Source organism: Borostomias antarcticus, assembly GCF_949987555.1.
Source record: "Borostomias antarcticus genome assembly, chromosome: 21".
Classification (NCBI taxonomy): Eukaryota; Metazoa; Chordata; class Actinopteri; order Stomiiformes; family Stomiidae; genus Borostomias; species Borostomias antarcticus.
Genome location: NC_140254.1, coordinates 20,974,397 through 20,999,928, shown reverse-complemented (window position 1 = coordinate 20,999,928; position 25,532 = coordinate 20,974,397). Strand labels below are relative to the sequence as shown.

Below are 25,532 nucleotides of genomic sequence, written 5' to 3'. Positions count from 1 at the left end.
CCCACTTCAAACAGGGTGGAGCTGGAATGCTGTATTCTTTCTCTTTCCTTCTCTCCCTGTCTCCTTCTCTCCCTTTCTCCTTCTCTCCCTGTCTCCCTCTCTCCTTCTCTCCTTCTCTCCCTTTCTCCTTCTCTCCCCGTCTCCCTTTCTCCTTCTCTCCCTGTCTCTCTTTCTCCTTCTCTCCCTGTCTCCCTTTCTCCTTCTCTCCCCGTCTCCCTTTCTCCTTCTCTCTCTTTCTCCTTCTCTCCCTGTCTCCCTTTCTCCTTCTCTCCCTTTCTCATTCTCTCCCTTTCTCTCTTTCTCCTTCTCTCCCTGTCTCCCTTTCTCCTTCTCTCCCTGTCTCCCTTTCTCCTTCTCTCCCTTTCTCCTTCTCTCCCTTTCTCTCTTTCTCCTTCTCTCCCTGTCTCTCTTTCTCCTTCTCTCCCCTTCGCTCCTCCACCCTTCGTGAAACCACAAACGGTTACAGCACATTGAGTATGGAGTGTGTATGCGTGCTTGTGTGTGTGTGTGTGTGTGTGTGTGCGTGTGTGTGTGTGTGCTCCAGACAGAGTCTGTTACAGGATGTTTCGAAACTCCCCCGCCCCCCTCTCTCTCCCTCCACCCCCAGTCTACTGGGTCTGCTCCAGACGTTAATCCGGTTAGAAGAGGCAGATTGTCAGATTGGAGGTTTATGTAGTGCCTAGCCTTGCAGTGTGGTGGGTTAACTACATGTATGCGTCTGGTCTTGTCTAGTGCGTTTGTGTGTGTGGGCATGTGTTATGGGAAATGCATAAAATGGCTGTGTTTGTCTGTATGTGTGTGCGTGTGTCTGTGTGTGTTTGTGTATGCCTATGCACTGTGTGTTAGTGTGTGTGTGTGTGTGTGTGTGTGTGTGTGTCGGGACAGATGGGGTCCTTGTCTCACCCCTGTTCTAGATGAGCGCTGGCACTGTGCAAACGTTCAGCACGCTGACTTAACCTCTCCTCAACACCACTGTGTGGTGCCACCCCCCCCCACCACTGTGTGGTGCCACCCCCCCCCCCCCAAGGGATCCGTTATGGCACCTTCAACGCCTGGGAGGGGCAGGTGAGAGAACGGTCCAGACCTCTGCTAAGACCTTCACCCTGAACCTCCATAAACCTGAGCCCAGATCTGCCTGCTAGCTCAAGCTACCATACATGTAGTTGGCTAAAATCAAGTTTCTTTAATGGCGCATTTTTTCAGTACAAAGAACCAGAGGCCATGCTGGAGAACCTGCGTGCCGTTGCCTAGATTCAGAGGAACATTCGGAGGACAGTGGGTGTCACTCTCAGGACGGTGATAAATGTCCCACGCGTATCACACATGTTCAACACTGGTCTCAGGACATTAGTGGGTGCAGTCTGGCGTGCTGGTTCAGCTCAGGTAAGCTAGCGCAGTTTGAACTCACTGAGCCCAATCGTGACTGTGCAAAGATAGCCCTGAAATTCCCCGTGTCAACATAATATTTCAGATAGACGGACCGACATTAAATTATTCTAAACAGTATTGGAATTCCGTAGGTTGCATGTGTGTCGTGTGTAACTCATTTCATGCTATTTCTATGGAATACACACATTTTTGATTGCCATGTACTCACAGTTTTTTTTTTGGGTGCCAGAGGACTCCATGCCACATGGGGCTCTTAAATAGAGGTGAACCCCAAAAATATGGGATGAGTAGCCTTGGCTGAGGCCTGAGCACCTGTGTAGGCTTTAGCTCAGTGGAGTAATACAGTGTGGTATCACAGAAACGGTGTGAATGAACCCAGTCTGGGTTGAGCAGACAGCACTCTGCAGTGGCACGTCGGAAACATGTCCTCTTCATTACCCTCCAGACATATACAAAGGAAGGCCTGTGTGTGTGTGTGTGTGTGTGTGTGTGTGTTGGGGTGCCACAGCCCCTAAGGTGGCACAGCATGCCGTCTGCCTCGCTGGCACACTGGAATGGGCGCCACCGGCAGCCAAACACAACCCACTTCATCCTGGCCAGAAAAGTGAAATAGCGCTTTAACAACACGTCTGATGTGCCTGGTGAACTTTAGGCTCCTCCCTTTAGTGTTTTCTGCATGCACACACACACACACACACTCACACACACACACACACACACACACACACACACACACTCACACACACACACACACTCACACACACACACGCAAACACACACGCACACGCACACAGACCACTAGTCTAGTTGGAAGATCAAAACTAGTGGCTGTTTTTGAAAAATCACACCTAGGTGATGAAGTAAGTGGTGCAGGTTTATGAGCAATCTCTACTGCTCTCTGCTGGTGGGCAACGGTGTTGGCTACTCCTGATTGGTCGAAATCTCACGCTACGACGAACACACACATGGATAGACGGGCAAACATGTCATGTATAGAAGAGGTTGCACTGCTTAAGAATAGTATTTTTTTCCCAAGTGATACATACATTTAGTCCTTCGTATTTAGTTGGTTAGTTATTTTCCGCTGCCCCTATTAAATGGTTTCAGAACACTCAATGCAACAAAATGACTGTGTTTGTATTCACTTGTATGTTCTAAGCACTGCTTTGCAAATACCAAGTTTCACATTGAAGCTCTTCTTCCACCTTTGCTCAGTCAGTCTGTGTGTCATCTTTACAGCTTTGATACAAATACTCTAGTCTGACTCTGGAGGGAAATGAGATATTCACCAAAACATGTTGGCCCAATTACGTCATGCCTATTGCAACCCTAGCTGGGCTGGCTCTGGTTAAAGCTCTTCTCTGCTGCCCCCTGGTGGTGACAACTGAGACCACAACTGATCTAGCAAACTGTCTCTCATTGTGATAGTCAAATATTTCGTTTTTTTCTGCTTAAAGGTTAGATCAGTGGTTCTTAACCTGGGTTCGATCGAACCCCAGGGGTTCGGTGAGTCAGTCTCAGGGGTTCGGCGGAGGTCAAGACACACACCCGACTCATATGATTCGTGATGACACGCCCCGCTTGGCCATCATTGGCTGCAGGTGATCACGCTACATCGCTTGGCCTATCTGTGCTGCAGGGAATTTGGTGCGCTCAGTAGTCGACTTGTGACTGTCGTGATGGTACGTCGTGTGATTGTGAAAGGAACAGACTTTGTTGCGAAAATGACATGAGAGTGGCACTTGCCAAGGTCTGAACTGGTCTCTGAAAGGCAACAGCAGAAGTCACACTGATTTGCAGTAAATATTCATTATTATGCTTTTGTTTTTGTGTGAAAATCATGTTTTGATGGTTTTGTTCTTTGAACACAGTGATGTTGATGCACGGTTCATTTTGTGCACCAGTAAAATATATACCTACAGTATGTTTTGAATTTGAAAAAATCATATTTTATTTTTCCAATTAAGAAGGGTTCGGTGAATGCGCATATGGAACTGGTGGGGTTCAGTACCTCCAACAAGGTTAAGAACCACTGGGTTAGATGTTATATCTAGATGTTATATCAGTACATATTTTAATAAGACGTAGTCCCTGGATGTGGACTATAACAGGACTTGCACTGTGAGTCACTAGAAATTGACCCTCCTCTCTATCTCTTTGCTTGTTTTCACAGCTGAACTGGAGTTTGTTCAGATAATAATCATAATTGTGGTGATGACGGTGATGGTAGTCGTGATCATCTGCTTGCTGAACCACTACAGACTGTCTGCCCTGGCGTTCCTCACCAGACACAGCCAGGCCCGCCAACGAGACCAGGCCACACAGCTGGTGAGTCATACCCACTAGATATATATATATATATATACACGTATATATACACTGTAGTTGTATGTGTGGGTAATTTTGTGAGAGAGCTCAATCAGTTTGTGTGTGTGTGTGAGTGCCTGCAAGTTATATAAGTTTTATATATATATATATATATATATATATATATATATATATATATATACTGTGTGTGTGTGTGTGTGTGTGTTATATATATATATATATATATATATATATATATATACTGTGTGTGTGTGTGTGTGTGTATGTCTTTGTGTTTCTGCATGAAAATCCATACCAATCCAGACAGTACGATTTAACATACTTTTACTACTTTTACTTCTATTATGTTTCTATTATGTTTGTCTACTGTCTGTGGACGACTCTACTGTGAACCACATCTACCTACGGGTACTAATAAAGTCAACTGAACGCGCACACACACACACACACACACCCACACACACACACACACATGCACACCCACACACACACATGCACATCCACACACATGCACACCCACACACACACATGCACACCCACACACATGCACACCCACACACACACATGCACACTCACACACACACATGCACATCCACACACACATGCACACCCACACACACATGCACACCCACATGCACACACACACACATGCACACGCACACACACACACACACACATGCACACGCACACACACACACACACACATGCAGCCATTCCACTCTGTTTGTCGGGAGCAGAGCAGAGAGGAGCAGCCGTGGTCTAGACGCTCCTCCATTGTCTCCCCACAGACATGCAGCCTGGGAAAGAGAGAGAGACGCAGAACAAGAGACACCAGCTCGCTCCACACTCATCTTTATTCATGAGCCCTCGGCCCAGGCAGGCTAGTGGTGGAGGGAGGAGTAGACAGGGACAGAAAGGCCTTTCACACTCGACCGCTACGATCTGGACTCGAACTGCTCCGATCCACATGCAGGGTCCCCAGGCCTTCTGGCTTTGAGCTTTTACAGACCGCTTGTGTTCTAAATTGTCCAGCGGCGGTAAATTACGACCGCATAGCAACATCAACAATTCCAAACATTCTTTTTCAGTTATGATGATGAAACTATGGAATGTTGTTTTGAGTTAACTTTCACAGCCTGTTGTGATGAAGTCATCTGCATCAATCCATGACCACCTCCCCAGCAGCCCAGTCTAGAACGTTCCTCTAGCTTTCACACTAAAGTTCGCATAAAAGATGGACCTCTAGGTCCTTGGACCAATGTGAAAGGACCTAGAGAGACAGAGCAGGGGGATAGAGAAAAAAGGGAAAAAGAAAGACAGAGAAAGAGAGAGAGATAGTGAAAGAAGTGAAAGAAATACAGAGCAAAAGGAAGAGAGACAGAAAGAGACAAAAGAAAACAAAGAGACAATACACAAGCTGTAGAGCTGTGTAGCTGTGGTGTTAATATCAAAAGGCCACTCCTCTGCTACAGTATCTCACCAGAGCTACTACTAATAGTATTGTATTCTGTGTGCGATACTGTGTCGTATTTGCTGTAAGAGCTAGTTAGGGGTCCAAGCAGACGCTGCTGCGGCTGGACCCCTATTGCTTTTGTTAAAATACTTTCTTTCTTATTTTTCTCCCCTAAAAGCGTTTGTGCAGCAAAATCTGTATGCTCAAAACTCACAAAAATTGGCAGGTGGGTTGCACATCCCACCCACTACTCAGGCACATAAAATGGCACTCATTGACCTCAAGGTGGCGCTATAAAAATCATGTTTACGTTTTCACAATTATCTCAAGAACGGCTTGGCGTACAGTCAAAATCCTTACAGAATTTTAATCCATCAATTAATCTGCATCTTCACTCCAATGGTCTTCCGCACAAAAAATGTAACATTTTGGGACTTTTCTTCAATTTTCTCAAAAATGTTCTCGAAATCGTCAGAGACCGTTGGGCCAATCGTCCCGAAAATTTGGCAGGATCATCTACGGACTTACCTAAAGTTACCAAATAAATTTTTATACTTTCATCCATTTTGAAATGACGCATCTTTAAACCTGTGTCGTTAAGTTTAATTTTACATAAATGCTCATAAATCAAAAATGGCTAAAGGGATGGTAACCAAACTTGGTGCATGTCTTCGGATGCTAGGTCCGAGCTTCGGTACGCAGTTTTGGGATATTCCGCCACTAGGGGGCCCCACAAATGCAGAAAGTTAATATCTCGTAATCTGCTACATGGATTCATACCAAATTTGGCTCGCATGATCTAAGGTCATTATTGCTATTATTTTTGTATCTGAAGAGCCAACGTGGCCGAGGGAAGAGAAAGCTGCAGTCTGCAGTTAGAGACAGCTGAGACAGAGCTTCCCCAGCTGGGTGATTTATGTCTGTCCTAGTCTGGCCTTGGGACACACACACACACACACACACACACACACACACACACACTCTCTCTCTCTCTCTCCTGCAGTGTACTGCACATACAAACACACACACAGTAGGGGCACTCCTGTTAGTCAGCACTTTTAGCCAGACGTGGCCCCACTGAATTTTAACAATCTCTCCATCCCCCTCTGCCCCCTTCTCTTCTCTCTCAGGACGGGTGTGTGTGGCCAACAGAAAGCTTGGTGACGCAGCAGGGAAACACTGAGGTGAGTGGGACATTGCAGATAGGGAAATAGTTGTACATTTTCTTTGCTAAGTATGATCTTGGCATTCACTGTGGAACCTTGATAGACATGCATTTCATCCATTTACACCTGGAATATTGAGTCTGATTGATTGTCCAACCACGGGAACCTGTTGGTTTCTTTTAATCAGGTGTCTACTTTGTAAGTCAAAAAGCGCTATTCAGAATTAAGGTCATGTGCTCATGTGCTCATTATGTGTGTGTGTGTGTGTGTGTAGGTGATGTACGGGCCGCGGGGTCACCAGGAGAGGTTCAACTCACCCTCTTTTATGCAACGGGAGCGCTTCTGCCGCTTCCAGCCCACCTACCCCTACCTGCAGCAGGAGATCGACCTGCCCCCCACCATCTGCCTGTCAGACGGGGAGGAGCTGCCCCCCTACAAAGGCCCCTGCACCCTGCAGCTGAGAGACCCCGAGCAGCAGCTGGAGCTGAGCCGGGCCTCGGTGCGAGCCCCACCCAACCGGACCATCTTCGACAGTGACCTGATAGACATTTACGTGCACGGGGGGGGGCCGCGGCCCCCCAGCAGCAACTCTGGCATCAGCGCTACCAACTCGCGAATGGAGGGCCCTCCACCCACTTACAGTGAGGTGATGGGACACTACCCAGGATCCTCAGCATTTCACAACCAGTACAGCAATAACGGGCCGCCGCCGCCATCAGTGCAGCAGTGGCCAGGTGGGACCAACGGCAGCAGCACCACCAGGACAGTCCTGCAGAGCACAACTGAAAGCACAACTATGGGCTTCAGCAAGATTAAAGACAGTCGTCGGGATAAACCAGTGTGAGAGGGGGGGTGGGTTGGATCGTACCAACAGTAACTTTGCCCCTCTCACCTGAAGGGGGAGCGGCCTTCTTCTCGGCACTCACCGTTGTGCACAATTTGAACAAAACAAAAAACTCGAGGAGCCGAGCTTACAAACAATCTTTTGTATTTGTATTTTTGCTAGAGCTGTGAGCTTTGCTTGGATACTATGGCTTGATAGCTCGTTTCATGTTTGTTTATTTTTGTACGCTTTCCTTTTGTGTAAGATACGATTGTTGACACAGCTTTTCTTAGACGAAAGACTGCACCCCAGTCATAGGAAAATACGTTTCCTCCTTATTTTTGTTTTCCCAGATCTGTGCATAAACCTTCAGAAACCAATCAAATCGTAATTACCGTACAGTAGTGCCATGATTCATATGACCATTAATCAAGGGGATAAATAAAATAAAAACTAAAGTTGCACTAACGTATTGTTTAAAAAGCGGACACTACTTCTCTTGATTGTGCTGTCTGGGGCTCCTAAATTGTCATTAGCGTGACTGGGTATTTGGTTTTATTCAAACCAGTGAAGAGACTGAACTCTGATCCAGACTTAAAGACCCCCTCCAGTCAAAATTTAACATTATAAGCTGAAAATCCATGCCTTAGATTTAAATAAGCATTTTTCTTAAAAATAAATAAATACATAAATAGAGATAATTAGAGCATTCGAGACAAGATGGCAAGAGAAACAGCCTGAGTAAATGACAAACATAACGTAGCTAAATAAAGGATTTCTGTTACGTTCATCATGTTGCTCTTTTACATCGTGAGAGCATACTTGCTAACGTTATAAAAGTATATGATGACATTAGCTAACTAGCTAAAATATGACGTTAGCCAGGACTAGCTAGCTACGATAGGCTGTTGTGTTATATTTAAGCTAATGTCATGTTTACATTTATTAGGATCCCTACTAGCTGGTGGTAGCTTGCCTAGCTAATGCTAGCTAAGTGAGAGCTAGCTAGCTTATTGTAACTAACTAGAGGAAAGGGTTCCCTTAGTGTCTGTCTGAGGGGACGTCACACATTTTTACAAAAAAGTGATAAAACCGGACGTTTGGCAATAACAATGTAGCTTAATATGTAGCTAAAAATGTCCTCTAAACAATTCCGGTTTTCAAATATAACAGCGTTATTTTGGTTCAAAACTGGGTTGCTAATTTTGATGATAGCACTGCAATTCTCCCCTCAAGTTAGAGCCCTTTCCAGCTTAGTCCACTCGTATACTGAACTCTTCCACAATGCTCCATCGCCAAGCAAGATTTCAGCTTGACACTTCATAGAACTCTTAGTGATAATTTGAGGTCATTTTTATACAACTAAATATGCACATAAAAGCCGAAAATTTAAATTTAGACTGCCTATGTAATTGTAGGAGTCACTTACTTTTCCGTTGAAGTTTAAAATTTCGGAAAATGAATCTTGTCGCAGCGCATGGGCGTTAGTACAGCCCCTTTCCAGGGGATGCTTACAGAACCCTTTACGCTAGGTGGATAATGCTGATATTCACTAGCTAGAGACGAGGGGAGCCCAGGAACAAACAGTTGTACTGTTTAACAGGAGAAGGCAATGGTTGTTGTGATTTGAAAGGGGAGAGATTAGCTATCAAAGTGCATTGGTGAAGTGGCACTTTTGACTTTATAATTTAACAGGCTATAATTAAACAAAAACAATGCATTGTATAGTTGTTGCAAATTAGTAGTGTTGAGAGGGAGTACTGCCCTAAACTGAAAAGTTAAACTGGCCATGTATATCACATGATTATTATCATGTGATTATATCAACCATTTTCACCTCACTGGAGGGGGACTTAAAATCTCCATGACTTAACTGTAAAATGGCCAATGGGCTTTAAAGGGATAGTACACCAAAACAGGATTTGGATGTAATGTTATTCTTGGTTTGTGTTACCTGTCCCAACAACATTTATCCATTTTAAACCCCTCTTCCCCTCCAAGGGTCACCATTACATAGCGTCTGATCGCCTCTTTAAGTTGATATATTACCATCCCCATAATCCTATTGAGTAGCACTTTATACGCTTATACACTGTTTTCCTGGGTTAAAGATGAGTAATGGGATGGGAAGTCCCCAAAAGGCCCTGTCGTTTTATGAGCTTTCAGTTTAACAATAAATATATTTGATGGTAGTGATTTGGATCAATAATGATAGGACTTTGCCATTTCTCCGTAACTGCCTCTTACTGGTTCCTAAATATGTGACAATGACTACCTATTTCATACTTACAAGATGATCCTGAAATGTACTGCCTGTTAGTAATTGCCCGCTTGCCCTTTCCAACACAGTTACAGCATATGGCAGATTTACACAGCAGGTAATTCCAACCGCACGTTGTGATTGGTTGAGACGCATTCTGAACGTTCTGATATTCATGATATATGAATGGCTGAATCACCTGTGAAAGTATCACTGTGCCGATGACTGTGCACGTTTGATTGTTACAATTTAACTTTACAAACCACCCTAACCCTTACAAACAACATTCTGTGACCGTCAAAACCATGAAAAAAAACCTTGTGTTAGGAATACTCCACCGATGACAACTTGTGACTGCTGCTGCTGCTGTGCTGAACACTCAGCAGGTATGAGGTTGATTAGCAACGCTGAACATTGGGGCTATTTTGTGATGCGGAAGGGTGAATGCAGCACATTTGAGTCAAATTGAATGGTTAAACTATTGTTTTTCGGGTTATTTTTTAGCGACAATGTATTCCTGTTGTATTACCTTTTAATGGAATTTTCGGTCACTAGGGCAACGACTTGGTCCAAGTAAACATCCAGTGTGTCATCTGATATGGGAAAAAAAATCTGAGATAAAGGTCAAAAGCTATCAAGTCGAAAGATTAACTTTGGGACCTTGTTGTTTGGTGGTGGGATTATTATTTACATATCTCAAATGTTCTCTCTTTGGGAGAAATAGCTGCTTGTCATTTTTAACATTAACTCGTTAGCTACCACCGCTAACATTACATGTAAGTAACTGACAGTGTTATCGTCGAAGCAAACCGGATGTTGAGATGGACCAAAGTGGTGTTATTGTTTTGAATATGAACATTCCATGAAACGGTTTATAAAAGCAATAACACTCGAAACCGTGCGATATTATGAATATCAGAACGACTGTGGTGGCTTCAACCAACAGCACAGCCATTCTGATTCATCATATAACATGGCTTCACGTGTTATTGCTCTAACTAGGTCAGCACAGTACAGTTTGGTTTGTCTTGCAAGTGAGAACAATTTTATTTAAACTGACAGACTTGGTTATTGATTGAGATTGGCTCATACTGGAATGAGGAACAAAATATTTGGATATAGTTTGAAGTATGGACAGAGATTAAAATTCTAAAGGAATTCAAACTAGCCTTATAATTGCCCTAAAACCCACATAACTGTGGCAATTAATATTTGGTTTAATGCAAAGTGAAGGTGTTTTTTGTTTGTGTTTTGAGTGCTTTTGAGACCTGGTGATTGTTTTGGAGCCAAACTTTAGAAACCCACATAAAAGCAGAATGGAGAGTATTTATTCTTATTTATTTGATGTTATACAATTTGAGGGGATTTTGTTAGTTTTCATAAATGGCAAAGCCACTTATTAAGCGCTAGCTGCAAACGTAGTCATTGAAATATTTCCCAAGGTCACATTCCATTTATGGATGCGTAAGTTCCCCCGCAGCCTCCGAAGATTAATGGCTGTCGCTCAAATTACTCCATTGGACGGAAGCCGAGGCTTAAGACTATTTCTCATTGGTTCTGATCCCTGTCACTCATTCTGAAGGTTTGAGTTGCTCTGTTATTCAGTATTGCTGCTACTATGGGCTGTTTTTTTCTTCTGCTGCTGCTGTCAATGTTGGTATGTCTGCTTTTCCATTGGTATTCGTTCAAAAAAACGTATTTAGAAACTAGAAATAAGATGTTTGTGCTCTTTTTTATGTTCTTCATTGCTCCATAGCTTTTTTGCTCTTGTAGTTAGAACAGATAACCTTTATTTTTTATGTTTTTCAAGTCAGAGGGTTTGCATGTTACAATTATGTGAGCAAATTCGGTGCCTGATGGTGATGTGTGAGCAGCCATAGGAACCCACTTGCACTCAAAGCCCCCACCTTCGTTGTGCCTCACTTCCAATGGTGCTTTTTCAGTGGTCTGACTCTGTTTATTTGTACGGTGCGGTATATAACTTTAATATATTATGCACATATCCTACCCAATGGGTAGAAACCACAAGAGAACATTGTTAATACTGTAATATAATGTATAGATGATATTAAAAAGAACATTTAACACAGCGGCATTGTTTGTTTGTGAATTCCTACAAATTGTTGCTTTGTCTTTTTGTAAAAACTGAGGAAATGCAAAGTTTGTGAAAATGCTAGGTCATATAATGAATACAAAATACTCATATTTTTCCTATAAATGCAAATCTGTTATGGGATGAATTAAATATTCTTATTATAGGCAGTTTGTACACAGGATACTTTGCTGCATCTGTTACTCCCAGAAAATAGATATAAAATAGATAGCTGTAAATGCCAGAGCTGTTTAACCTGTATTAACTATGCTTGACCAAGAGCTGGAAATAACACTATACAAGAACTGTGCCGTGGTTTTAAAGACAACATGGACACTGATAAGGGAACAACAGCCTATCCACAGAGAAGCCTACCGTTGATCGTTGACCACAGAGAGGATTTACTTTACAATTAAGTGAAAAAGCTTTAAAGCTCCTACAAAAGGGATTTTAAGTTGTGCATTTCAAAAAATGAAGAGTTTGATGTTTATTATTTAACATGTTGTTATAAAATATGTAAATGTCAAACACAATTGCCATTGCTATAAATGAGGTGATCCTTCACAATTTCAAAGGCAACTGATTTTTCATTTCTCATTATCATTATCAATGCACTATTGCTGGTTTCCTACAAGAGAGGAGCCAACCATGACATCACTGGCAATCACTTTCATTTCTCCACCAAGAGGGCTATCATTCCCTCCGCTAGCTTGACTACAAACCCTGAAGGCTTTTTGTATGGTTACAGTATATGTGCTTCTCATTCTGGTCAAGTGAGATACTGTTCTAGCTGATCTTGAGTGTCTCCAATCAGAATATCCTTTCATTCATTCATCAACAGTTCTCCCAACAACTCTGTCACGTTCTGCCTTTTCATGATCCATATCTACAGGACTGCTTTCAACATGGACTCAAACATTTAGCTTTAGTTTACACTTCTGTGCATTTACTTTTGCCTTTTTTTATTGTTATCAAAGCAAATGTGATGTCATAGGTTTTTCAGCCCGAGGTCTGTGACTGAAATACTTTTACATGAAAAATGATCCACAATAAAAAATAAAAATTATGTTGCTTCAAGTGCTGTTGTAGTCCTTCATGAAAACATATGTGCCTGTCCATTGGCTGTAGTCAAAATGCAGGAGCACCAATTAAAACTTGAGAAAATATTGCATTAGAATGTGTCATTTGTTGGCTTTGGTTTTCATTTAGGCTTTAACAGTAGTTTTCTACGTATGACGCATAACTAGATAAATAAATGCAGAAATAGACAAAAATAGATGAAAATTAAATAATTTTGGTAATGTAAAATGCTATTTCTGTATTTTTAATGTATTTATTTATGGATTTCTACATTTATTTATTGATGAATTTCTACATTTATTTATATATTTCTGCAAGTATCTACTTATTAATACATTTCTACATTTATTTCTGCATTAAGAAATAGAGAAATTAGCTATAGAGCAGATATGCAGCCAACACTAGCTAACCTGGGAGAGACTTGCAGGCAGTCAGCATCACAGCTGCTCACCTCAAACTACTGACATCCAGGTCTCTGACTAACTCTCAACTGGGGCTAGAGGAACTATGGACTTAGAGCAGGGCTAGGGGGACTATGGACTTAGAGCAGGGCTAGGGGAACTATGGACTTAGAGCAGGGGCTAGGAGCTCTATGGACTTAGAGCAGGGGCTAGGGGAACTATGGACTTAGAGCAGGGGCTAGGGGAACTATGGACTTAGAGCAGGGGCTAGGAGCTCTATGGACTTAGAGCAGGGGCTAGGGGAACTATGGACTTAGAGCAGGGGCTAGGGGAACTATGGACTTAGAGCAGGGGCTAGGGGAACTATGGTCTTAGAGCAGGGGCTAGGGGAACTATGGACTTAGAGCAGGGCTAGGGGAACTATGGACTTAGAGCAGGGGCTAGGGGAACTATGGACTTAGAGCAGGGGCTAGGGGAACTATGGACTTAGAGCAGGGGCTAGGGGCTCTATGGTCTTAGAGCAGGGCTAGGGGAACTATGGACTTAGAGCAGGGGCTAGGGGAACTATGGACTTAGAGCAGGGGCTAGGGGAACTATGGACTTAGAGCAGGGGCTAGTCGGAGGAGAGCGTTGGTCCACCTGAACCAGAACACAACGGGGCGCAGGGGGGGGGGGGGGGCAGCCCAGTCGGAAGAGAGCGTTGGCCCACCTGAACCAGGACACAACGGGGAGCAGGTGGGGGGGGGGGGCAGCCCAGTCAGAAGAGAGCAACAAGACGGTATCAAATAGAGATACTATCAAATAAAGCACGGTTAATCAAGAGCACCTGAGGAGCCCTGAGTGGGGGAGGGGTTTATGTACAAAAGGGAATTCTGGGAGTGCAACTGTGACAGGACATGAGATGGAGGAAGAGGACTATCCCTGGTAGAAACAGGGTCGCTTCACCTCACCCCTCGCCAGAGTTGGTGTTAGCCTCTCTTACTCTGAAATGTGATTTAATGTAATGTATTGCTTTATAAATGTTCTTAGCCGGTAGACAAACATACTCCTGGAGCTTGCTCCATCGCCTTGTTGAGAGGGGTCAGGGAAGAATGTTTACAGCTCACTTATCTGGCCCCCGGGTGATACTGGTTTTTTGCTTCCCTCTGGAATATGTAGAGAGTGGGTCGTATGCCCACCTCCCTTGTTCTCTGTAAAGCGCATTGTGTTGCCTCTGGGTATGAAATGAGCTATACAAATAAAGCTTTGATTGATTGATTGATATCATTGCACCCAGGTAAAGGAGATGTGGAGTGAGTGGTCCGCAAGGGGTTTCTCCCTACTGGGGGCAGGTTCTCCCTTAGCCAGAAGGGCTCCAAGAGTTCACTGCACCTGGGCAGAAGTGAGTAGACTAAGGTGGTTCTGCACCTCTGGGGATGCCTGACGAGGACCCACCCTCCTGGGTGCCGCCCCCCACGATGGGTCATACATACCGAAGTGCAGTTTATCGTGAATGTGATTGGTTGAAAGTCTCAGTAAAGAAATCAATAATTTGGGGAGGGCAGAACCAACGCTGGAGGCGGGGTCCCGAGGTAAACATTGCATGTTAAATAACCGGGTCGGCACGGTAACTCGGGAGGTAGAGCGGCCAGCTGTGGATCGCAAAGTCCACGGTTCGATCGCATTCCCATCACATTGTGTCCTTGAGCAAGGCACTGAACCCCAAAAATTGCTCATGTGCGGAATGATGGCGCAGAACCCAGTAGGCCTACTGTCACCTGACAGCAAGAAGGTCTCCGGGCCTTTCTGTGTGGCGTTTGCATGTTCTCCCCGTGTTCTCAAGGGGTTCCTCCCAAAGAACCCAATACGAAAAACATGCAGAAGAACAGATGCTCTTCAGTCCGGTCCCTGACCAGGACTTGGTCCCTGGGCGCCATGAACGATGGCTGCCCACTGCTCCTGGCTGCCCCTGGAGGACAGCGGGGATTGGATAAATGCAGGGAACAGTTCCCACCGGCGACCCCTGAAGAAAAGCCTGTGTGTGCTGTGTGTGTTGTGTGTGCTGTGTGTGCTGTGTGTGTTGTGTGTGTTGTGTGTGCTGTGTGTGCTGTGTGTGTTGTGTGTGTTGTGTGTGTTGTGTGTGCTGTGTGTGTTGTGTGTGCTGTGTGTGCTGTGTGTGTTGTGTGTGTTGTGTGTGTTGTGTGTGCTGTGTGTGATGTGTGTGCTGTGTGTGCTGTGTGTGTTGTGTGTGTTGTGTGTGCTGTGTGTGCTGTGTGTGCTGTGTGTGTTGTGTGTTGTGTGTGTTGTGTGTGTTGTGTGTGTTGTGTGTGCTGTGTGTGCTGTGTGTGTTGTGTGTGTTGTGTGTGTTGTGTGTGCTGTGTTCACGCCGCCCACGTGTGTAATAATTCACCGTCACTGTGTGGCCAATAAAAACACCTTGCGGTCCCGGGATGTGTTTTTGTTGTGTTTTGGATCCTGTGGCGCCCTCTAGTGGCTGAAAGTGGAAATATTCTAGATTTCAGTCCAAGAGTTTAGATAGACACTTTATTCAAAATGTGGAGTTTCAGCAGTTGAAAAAGAGGTTGGAAAGAAAAGAAGCACTAGATAAAGAGTAACAAAAAGACACTAGATAATTTGTATTTTGATTGTCGCGCGAGTTGTTAAGCTTCACATGCTGTACCAACAAGTGAACAACAAATTCTACCGACATTGGTCGTGTGGTGGTCATCATTACGTTAAATGATTATGACTAGCTAGCTTGTTAAGCAGGTGGGCAGTCTGCTAATTTAGGCTCAGTTGTTTGCCGCTGTATGAGACTTACTTCACAACAGAGACAAATAAATGCAAGTTATAGTTTGGCAACTGAGGCTTAGGGGGCAAACAAAACAGTCGTTTGGTTTCTGTGTTACCTGGCTGGTTAGCTGTCATCACTCGGGCTCTCTGGATGGGGAAAGGGCCGTGGAGGAGATGGTGTGTGCTGTGTGCAGTGCGCCTGCGTTTGTGTCGCTTTCCGCGTTTATCGTTGACAGAGGAAGAGAGGGAGGGGAGGGGCACGGGTGTGTGTGTGTGTGTGTGTATGTGTGTGTGTGTGTATGTGGGTGTGCCGCGGGCACGTGTGTGTGTGGGTGGGGGGGGGGGGGGTCTGGCAAAATTACAACGCATTTTGGGGCATTATTATTACACGCTTTTAATCGAGAATTGAGTAAGAGCACTTTCTATATACTACTTTTCCCCAACATTTTGAATGTCAGACATTATTTGCAGAAAATGACAAGAGGACAAACACAGGTTCATACAGCCAGCTTGTGCAGTTTTTATGGGCTTGTTTTAATAAACTGTATAGCAACTTTCAACACAAGAATTGCAGCCCAAAGTGCTTCATAACAGTGAAGATGAAATTAGCATAAAATCAGGACAAACAAAATCAGGCATGCTTTGTTTTAATGCAAATAAAAACAAAAATACAAAGAATACACTATGAGCCTACAAATAATCGTGCTGAAGCAGCTGCGTTGGGAAAATGTATATATATAAAGCCATAGATATAAGCAATCCTCATAAGCTGTAACAAGGAAGATACGAACGATGCCTCTGCAAACGTGTATTAACATGCGGAAATCAGTGTCCACCGGATCTGATCTGGATCTGGTCACTGATGGTCACAGAATTCCGCACCTGGTTGAATCAGGGCGACGCGAAACCTCCGGTTGAAAATACGTCGGTTGCTCTGGGAAGAGGGGCCAGCAGCTGATGACACAGTGGAAGTCTGAAGTGCTAACAGTAACTATAGTAACAGTACTCCTATATGCCAACATGGATATCTTATCACTATAGCTTACAATTAGAATCAGAATCAGTTTTTATTATTAAAAAAAAATCTTTATTTAGTTTTTATAATTTGCCACCACCACCGCCTCCTCCTCCGAGCCATGGAAGAGGAGAGAGAGAGAAGAGGACATCTCTCTCTCTCTCCCTGACTCTCTCTCAGTGGTCCAGAGAGAGAGAGAGAGAGGAGAAGGAGATACCATCTAGACATCTCCACCCCCCCCTCTCTGGCTCACTGAGAGAGAACCGAGTCTCTCTCTGTGAACCTGAAAGGGGGGAGGAGGAGGAGGAGATGTCAAGATGATATCTCCTTCTCCTCTCTCTCTCTCTCTGGCCCACGAGAGAGAGCCAGGGAGAGAGAGGGAGAGGGAGACGCCCCCCTCTCTCTCTCTCTGGCTGCTCTTCCTCTGTCGCTCTCGGGCTTTTATACTCCTCCTGGCCCACGTCACAAGGCCGCTCTGTGACGTCACGGTTTGTAAGGCTCTTTTGACAAAACCACTTTGTGTGCCTCATAGTTCTAAAATCACTGTAAATCACTTGATTGGCACATTCAGACAGGTGTGATGAAGGTGCAAATTAAACCAAAAGACTGAGCTGGGGAGCCCACCCACGCTATAGCAGCATATCTCAATAAAGACTTTGTTGCCATAAATTAGCTGGCTTATTCTAGCAGCCGATTCTAGCAGCCCAGCAGCGTTCCGTTCATAACAACGCAGGCGCCTTCATGAGTATCCTGGATTTGGCGTTAATATTATAATACTATTCTCTCGTTTAAAATAAAGCATTTATTGAGATGTGCTGCTAGGGCGTAGGTAGGCTCCCCATAGACCTGGTCCAGGTGATATCCTACAGATAACTCCCCATAGACCTGGTCCAGATATCCTACAGATAACTCCCCATAGACCTGGTCCAGATATCCTACAGATAACTCCCCATAGACCTGGTCCAGGTGATATCCTACAGATAACTCCCCATAGACCTGGTCCAGGTGATATCCTACAGATAACTCCCCATAGACCTGGTCCAGATATCCTACAGATAACTCCCCATAGACCTGGTCCAGATATCCTACAGATAACTCCCCATAGACCTGGTCCAGGTGATATCCTACAGATAACTCCCCATAGACCTGGTCCAGATATCCTACAGATAACGCGTTACTCTCAATGCAATTTACCATGAAAGCGCTTCCTCGGCCCGCTCCGAGTCTACAGACAAAACCGTTTCGTTAATCACCAAAGTAAACACATCGTTGGAAAGATGAAAGCCTTTTCTCCGAGGTTGCTACAGTTTGTAGTCCCCCACCTTTCAAATAAAAGGCACATTTGTACACTTAAATGTTTTATATCCACAGCGCATCGACTGTCTTCTTCTACCGGCGATTCGGCGCTCTCTACTTTGTTTAGTCTACTCACTGCTGCCGCCCATGTTGGGGATGATGCATTACATCACATTACATTATTTACATGTTTTATTTACATGTTTTAAATTTTAACATTTGCCATAGTTAATAATTCAGCGTAAATGTTCTCCCGCTAATCAGATACCTCAACGCGAGTCTCTCAACACCATTTAAGATGTAATGCAGGTAGGCTCCCCAGAACTCCCCGTTTCTTTTTTAAATCATATTCTCTATTCTCTATTCAATAATCTAATTCTGTCAAAATGTTACAATATACATTTAGGTTGCAAAATTAGGACTTTATTCGTAGGCATATTTTTGTCATTTTTATTAGGCGTACACTGCAAATCTTTAGTGTTAATATTAACTGTAAATTAGAAATTACACACAAAACAGACATGCAGGATGGCTCCTCATTACAATTCTGTAACTATGGCTTCAAAATTTATTTTAAAACCTAAGTAATTTACAAATGTTCTGACCCACTGTGACAAATGTACATTTCCAATAAAGTCCGGGTGGGACTGTAATGTAACCACATTGTCACGTTATTTAATTACATCGTAGTTACGGGTTTCAGCAGCAGTGACGCTACGTCCCCTTACAGTCTCCCTGAGGTCGGTTATTTTGGTTATTCTGCGACTGTATAGACACGTGTCAGCTAGGTGTCAGCTAGGTCCGGTTGGTACCGTCGCAAATTTACCAAACTACGACCAATGTGTCCCGTCGGCTTTACGTACTGTGCTAGTAGGGATCCTCCTCTCGGCCACAGACTCCAGGCTGTCCAGTTGTTGCCCCTCAACAGAGCTGCCCTCCTCACCAGCTTGTTCAGCTTGTTTGACTCCCCAGACCTGGTTCTGCCTCCCCAGCAGGCGACAGCAAAGAACAGTGAGATGCTCCCACAGACTGGTAGAACATCCTCAGCAGCCTGATACACACACCTAAGAACCTGAGCCTCCTGAGGAAGAACAGTCTGCTCTGACCTTTCCTGTAGAGGGCCTCAGTGATGTCAGTCCAGTCCAGTTTGTTGTTCAGGTGCTCTCCCAGGAACTTGTAGTCCACCATCTCACTATCCTCCCCCTGGATGGTGATGGGGTTGGAGGCCTCGTTCCTTCTGAAGTCCACCACCAGTTCCTTGGTCTTGCTGATGTTTGCTGATGCACTTTGAAAGATAGTGATACTAAATGCCTTAGTTTAACTCTAAGGTAGTAAAATTATTTTGACTGATGCCGCCACTGAATGCAATAATGAAAAGTAGTTAAAGGAATTTGATAATTTTATTGTAATTCATAAAAAAATCGAATGTATAGCATGCACACATTCATTCCATACCGTTATTACAACAATACCAGATGGAGCGTCTTCAAATGAGTATGACTCGACTAACGAGGGGTTTGGTCTGTGGTTCGCTGCTCATAGTCCCACATATATATAAAAAAAATAAATCGGATCAGTAAAATGATGTCTTATGGTACTGTGTAACTATATAATTTAGAGTATTGAGTGAGAACGCAAGAATCATGTTCATATGTTCTGTCAAAATAAGTGTGGGATGTAAAATCAGAAGCAATAAACTAAAAACACATGAACCCCGTTACCTACATTCAATTCAGTGTGTTTTGGCCTAAACCCGTCTCCAAGTTGAAGAAATTACATGAAGACAAACTCAACCAACAACACATCCAGAGAAAGTGCTATTCCAGATCTACAACTGAACAGAAGAGACTCAACCAACAACACATCCAGAGAAAGTGCTATTCCAGATCTACAACTGAACAGAAGAGACTCAACCAACAACACATCCAGAGAAAGTGCTATTCCAGATCTACAACTGAACACAAGAGTCCATAATTACATACAAAAGAGATAAAAGTATTTGATTATATTAACAATGAAAACTATACCCATTAGAATATAATACTTATAATACAGATTTAGTAAATTAGAAATAACAATCCTTTAAGGATTTGGATACAGCATGTACACAATCACCCATCACTCTGCGCTTTACAATCCATACAAGTCCATATAATTACATTTCATTTATTAAGTTATTTTGGCACCATAATTTAAAGTTCATACAGTGGCTAAAACCCACCTGAAATGCCTTTGATCAGCCCCCCTCTCTCACTCCAAGTTCCATCTTCAACCAAGAGACTATTCAATGTGTTATTTGATAACTCTCTAATCTAATAGACTAACAATACTGCTACAACAGTGTAGTTTGGCTTTATGTTAATGTGTGTGGGGGTGGAGGGTGACAGAAAATCTACCCTTCAGACCTGTCAAATGGATCTACAGTGCATGTCTGTCGATAGACAATCGGCTAGTTCTTCCTGAGTTCTCGGGCGTAAACAGGAAGTGGAGACTTATTTACATCTGGGATCTGGCAGGCGCTGACATCACACTATTTACACACCTCTTCTCACATGACTATTTTCAAATATACAGGACATTCTGGTTGGACTCTCCTTGGTGATCACAGCAGCTAGGCTATATTTATTAACCTTCCTACTCACCCAAATATGAGATTATAAATGAGACATCCATAGAGATAGAAACATACAGTGTGTGTGTGTGTGAGTGTGTGTGTGTGTGTGTGTGTGTGTGTGTGTGTGTGTGTGTACCTATGCATCTGTACATTATTCTAATAGAGAAACCTTAGTGTGGCAAGTGATCGACTAGAGAAGGGGTTTTGAATGGTGCAGAGCTTTCATGGTTATTCTGGTCACAACAATGCCGACATTTCCTGAGACGGGGAAAGACAGGAGGCCATACTGAACTGGGGACGGGGACGTCTGGGAGGGCCTCATGTCACCTTGGGCACTTCTTTAAAAGGTTTAGTATGCCAGAGACAACACTGGAGGAGCGGAGATCTAGAGATCTTGTTTACTAGTGGACCCTCTCTTTGCACTGGATTCCTGGACTACTTTAAAGACATTAACGGTATTGTCACAGGAAAAAAGCATGAACCATGACCATAGTCTGATCTATGATGTCTAAAGACCTCCAGATAGCATGTACCATGACCATAGTCTGATCTATGATGTCTAAAGACCTCCAGATAGCATGTACCATGACCATAGTCTGATCTATGTTGTCTAAAGACCTCCAGATAGCATGTACCATGACCATAGTCTGATCTATGATGTCTAAAGACCTCCAGATAGCATGTACCATGACCATAGTCTGATCTATGATGTCTAAAGACCTCCAGATAGCATGAACCATGACCATAGTCTGATCTATGATGTCTAAAGACCTCCAGATAGCATGTACCATGACCATAGTCTGATCTATGATGTCTAAAGACCTCCAGATACTTCACCATGATCAATTTACAATGGCCATCACTTTACATACAGCACTTAACATTGCTTGAATTCTTTTTTTAGGAGGAGGGACTGGAGGGGGGGGGGGGGGGTATCCTACACCTCACTGATGGTCCTCTCTGAGGGCCGGTAATCAGTGGACTTGGGGGAGGACAGGTAGAAGGACTGGGTCTTGCGCTTCAGGCGCGCGCGCTTGGTGGCCAGCGTGAGGCTGCGCTTGCTGGACGAGATGATCTCCGAGATGAACTTCCTGCAGTCCACGCACACCTCCATGGTGCTCCAGTCCTCCGTCAGCTCCCTGGGGAGCTCCGCCTCCTCCCGGGACCCGCCTTCGCTGCTGCCGTGTCTGTGCAACCTGGAGGGGTGGGGTGGGGGGGGCGGAGACAGGGTGGTGGTGGGGTGGGGGGGGTGGAGACAGGGTGGTGGTGGGGTGGGGTGGCGGGGGGTGGAGACAGGGTGGTGGTGGGGTGGGTTGGCGAGGGGTTATAGAAGGATGATCCTGGACACGCTTATCGGTTTGAATCCTTATAGGTGGGCCTCTTACTACAGACTTATGTGACTTCAACTTATGTGACTTCCTCAACTTTCCTCACTCAGATAAAAACAATAAACTCAGGGTTGGAATCTCACTCTGCACTCCTTTAGAGATTTTTTTTTGTTTTTTGGATGACATACTTTGAGGCAGTCCGGTGCAGGCTGTGTCGGCTGTGTCCAGACCCCGAGGAGGGCTGCTCCGGATGGGCAGGGGCTGCGGCGGCGCCGGCCTCCTCCTGGGGGTCGCTGCTGGGGCCCAGAGAGTAGATGGGCAGGCTGGTGTAGGGCTTAGACGGCAGCCGCATCTGGGTCAGGAGGGGAGAGGAAGAATGGGCCCCAGGCATCATCATGAACTCTGACCCTTCAGCCACTCACTGTGTCCCATATTCAAGGGGACGGGCGATCGGTGTTCAGACGGGTCAAGGAATGGTCACACTGTAGTAGCCTTGGAGCGGTCATAACTGGGTTGTGAAAAGTTCAAGAAGTTTAAAGACAAGGTGGAGGTACTCACCTTTTTACAGCACTGAGAACATACAGGCCTGGAGAGAGAGAGAAATAAAAAAGATCTATTTGACCATTCATTCAACCTTAGGCTAGTTCATCCTGAAACATCCAGTGAGGGATTGCATCAATCTAACAGAACCCACACGCCAGTCCGCTCGTACCTTTTGCAGAACTGGCAAGTGTAGGACCACCTGAAGAAGGAGAACCTCTTGGTGCGACAGGAGAAGCACAGCTACGGTGGAGAGGAAGGGAGAGAGGAAGCCATGTAAGTACGTAAATCACTTCTAATCTGTAGTATGCAAAGAATGTTTGAGAACACGGAGGCCTTGGGGGCAGTCAGGAGACAAGTCAGTCAAACCACACCCAGGTGTCTGGAGGCATAAACATTACATTTACACCCTGTGTTTAAGTAAATAGCATAGATATTTCTAGTTTTTTGGCAGAATTTGCAACACCAGCATTTACGTTTGTATATTGCCCCTTTTAATCACTAGCCTTTCTTAATCCCTGACCATCTTTTAAAGCACATCTTGGGTTGTAGTTCTAAATGTGACAGCGCAGTAAGTGACGTATGCTCGTTGTTGGTTGTAGTTGGCCACTCAAACAGCAGGTGGTCGAGTCGCTGTCTCACCTTCCCTTTCTTCAGGGCGGTGTAGATGTCTTTGTACTGCTGGAACTTCTCCAGCTCTGCCTTCACCAGCACCTGTCTGATGTGCATCACCTCCTCCACCGTCAGGGCCAGGCACTCCACTGGGTAACAGAACTCCTCCTGTGACACGCGCACACACACACACACATACACCAAACCCGCCATGACATGTTTGAGTAAGCCAAATCCCACTCAAGTATGCAGTACTCCAGCAAGAGACGACACACCATTAACGTGCACGATGAATCCCCAAACAGAAACACAAATGTTGTGTTTGGAACATATCACCACAGAACGAGACCCCATTCACCACAAGCCCCGCCTTCCCAATACACCACGCATTCACACACATTAGGACCCAACCGATGACGCACAAGATGATGACAATGATGATGAGTGTTCAACAATGTGAGTGTCTGACTCAGCTCTGAACCACACATCGTCTTTTCAGTCATTTCATTCACAGGAAAACATCGAGCACTTTGGTGAAAACATCTTTAAAATGGAGCTGATACATGACCTAAAAGCTTATTCTTCTCATCAGCCAACATTATGGATTGTGGATTATCCCCATGCTTTTAAATCTAGTGTCTCAGATGTATAGGCTAGGGGTCATTTAAGGACATGACCTCAATTGTTCTCTGACAAAGTGAGAATCTATTAGAAAGTGTGCCAGTGCCAACACAGACGTTCCAGAGGTGTGTGTGTAACGTTTTCACCAGTGGTTCGGTTACATAAAACCAATACACTTATTTTATTTAAATAACACCTGAATAACCTAGTTGGCTGGAGGATATTAGTGCTGAAAGCTGTTCCCCAGAGCATGTGAAGCTGGGGTCCCACAGCCCATCTGAGAGCATCTGGACTCATCATCTCAGAAGGCATCGTTTGAAGTCTTGATTTCCAAGATTCTGGATCCGACTTCCAAAATCTGAGATGAGGCCGAACGGCACTTGCAGTGCTAGATAGTCTTATAGATTGTCTTTTTTGGCCAGTTCTCAAAAGAAATGGTTAGCTAACTATACTACTAGTACAGGTAGAGGCGTTACCCTCAACTTAGTATCTAGCATTCCATCAGTTGGACTCAAGATCCAAAAGCGTCCACATAGAAAATTGGACAAGATCTGAGACTGACTGATGATTAAAACTCAAGATCTGAGAAAAACTGGACTGCCCTTCCACACAGATATACTCATCCCATCCAGATGCTCTCAGATCGTCTGCATGGCCCCAACTTTACTGTGTAGATTCAGAGTTGCAGTACGTGATGATTGATGAAGTGTTAGTCGCAGGTTGATGATGTAATCACTAGGACCTACCCCCTGAGAGCTGCCAGCAACTTCCACCTGACAGAGGAAACACAACGCCATGTTCATTCAAACATCTTCCTACCACCACTTCCGTGACCTTAATATGATGCTCATGGATGCGGTAAATGCTCCATAAACCGCCTTGACTATGACAACGGACTGTAACTGGTTAGAACACACACACACACACACATCTTGAAGACCATCTGCCTTCATTTTAACAACCTGGCAGGTTGGATGGAGTCCCGCCCAAGCAGTCAACCGCGTGGTTAGACTAAGCTGATGAGGATCAATGAGATACTTGTACATTTCTGAGTTCCTATTCCTGCCACGTGTCATCACTAACACCAGACCGTGATGCAGACAAACATTCCCATATGAAGACTGATGACGGTGACAGTGACAGTGGGGTGACAGTGGGGTGACAGTGGGGTGACTCCGTTACCTTGGCGGTCGCCTCGCTCACCTGCAGCGTTCCGTAAAAGAAGAGGAAACGTCTTGTTTAATTCTACATGACATCCACATGATCAGGGGTTTCTATCCAGGACACACTACAGGGACAGGCTGGTGGGGGGCTGGGAGGGGGGCTGGGAGGAGGGCTGGGAGGGGGCTGGGTGGGGGGCTGGAGGGGGGCTGGAGGGGGGCTGGTGGAGGGCTGGGAGGAGGGCTGGGAGGAGGGCTGGGAGGGGGGCTGGGAGGGGGGCTGGGAGGAGGGCTGGTGGGGGGCTGGAGGGGGGCTGGAGGAGGGCTGGGAGGGGGGCTGGGTGGGGGGCTGGGTGGGGGGCTGGTGGGGGGCTGGTGGAGGGCTGGGTGGGGGGCTGGGTGGGGGGCTGGGAGGAGGCTGGGAGGAGGGCTGGGTGGGGGGCTGGGTGGGGGGCTGGAGGGGTGCTGGAGGGGTGCTGGTGGGGGGCTGGGAGGAGGGCTGGGAGGGGGGCTGGGTGGGGGGCTGGGTGGGGGGCTGGGTGGGGGGCTGGGAGGGGGGCTGGGAGGAGGCTGGGTGGGGGG

At 45.2% G+C, this 25,532-nt stretch overlaps 2 protein-coding genes across 2 annotated transcripts in view; one reads left to right on the top strand and one right to left on the bottom strand.

Moving 5' to 3' along the window:
- LOC311322941 (protein TMEPAI-like) overlaps positions 1 to 7,180 on the top strand; it is a gene marked incomplete at both ends in the record, with an annotated part of 30,961 nt that extends 23,781 nt beyond the window's left edge. The window contains 3 exons of the mRNA XM_084455059.1: positions 3,563 to 3,717; positions 6,301 to 6,354; positions 6,611 to 7,180. Of these exons, the coding sequence (XP_084311185.1) occupies positions 3,563 to 3,717; positions 6,301 to 6,354; positions 6,611 to 7,180 (779 nt within the window). The remainder of the gene's footprint in view (positions 1 to 3,562; positions 3,718 to 6,300; positions 6,355 to 6,610) is intronic.
- Positions 7,181 to 21,626: 14,446 nt separating this feature from the next.
- The window catches only part of spire1a (spire-type actin nucleation factor 1a), a gene marked incomplete at both ends in the record, with an annotated part of 44,307 nt that continues 40,401 nt past the window's right edge, over positions 21,627 to 25,532 (bottom strand). Inside the window, 5 exons of the mRNA XM_084455762.1 lie at positions 21,627 to 21,885; positions 22,206 to 22,369; positions 22,576 to 22,603; positions 22,730 to 22,800; positions 23,200 to 23,337. Coding sequence (XP_084311888.1) covers positions 21,627 to 21,885; positions 22,206 to 22,369; positions 22,576 to 22,603; positions 22,730 to 22,800; positions 23,200 to 23,337 — 660 coding nt within the window. The remainder of the gene's footprint in view (positions 21,886 to 22,205; positions 22,370 to 22,575; positions 22,604 to 22,729; positions 22,801 to 23,199; positions 23,338 to 25,532) is intronic.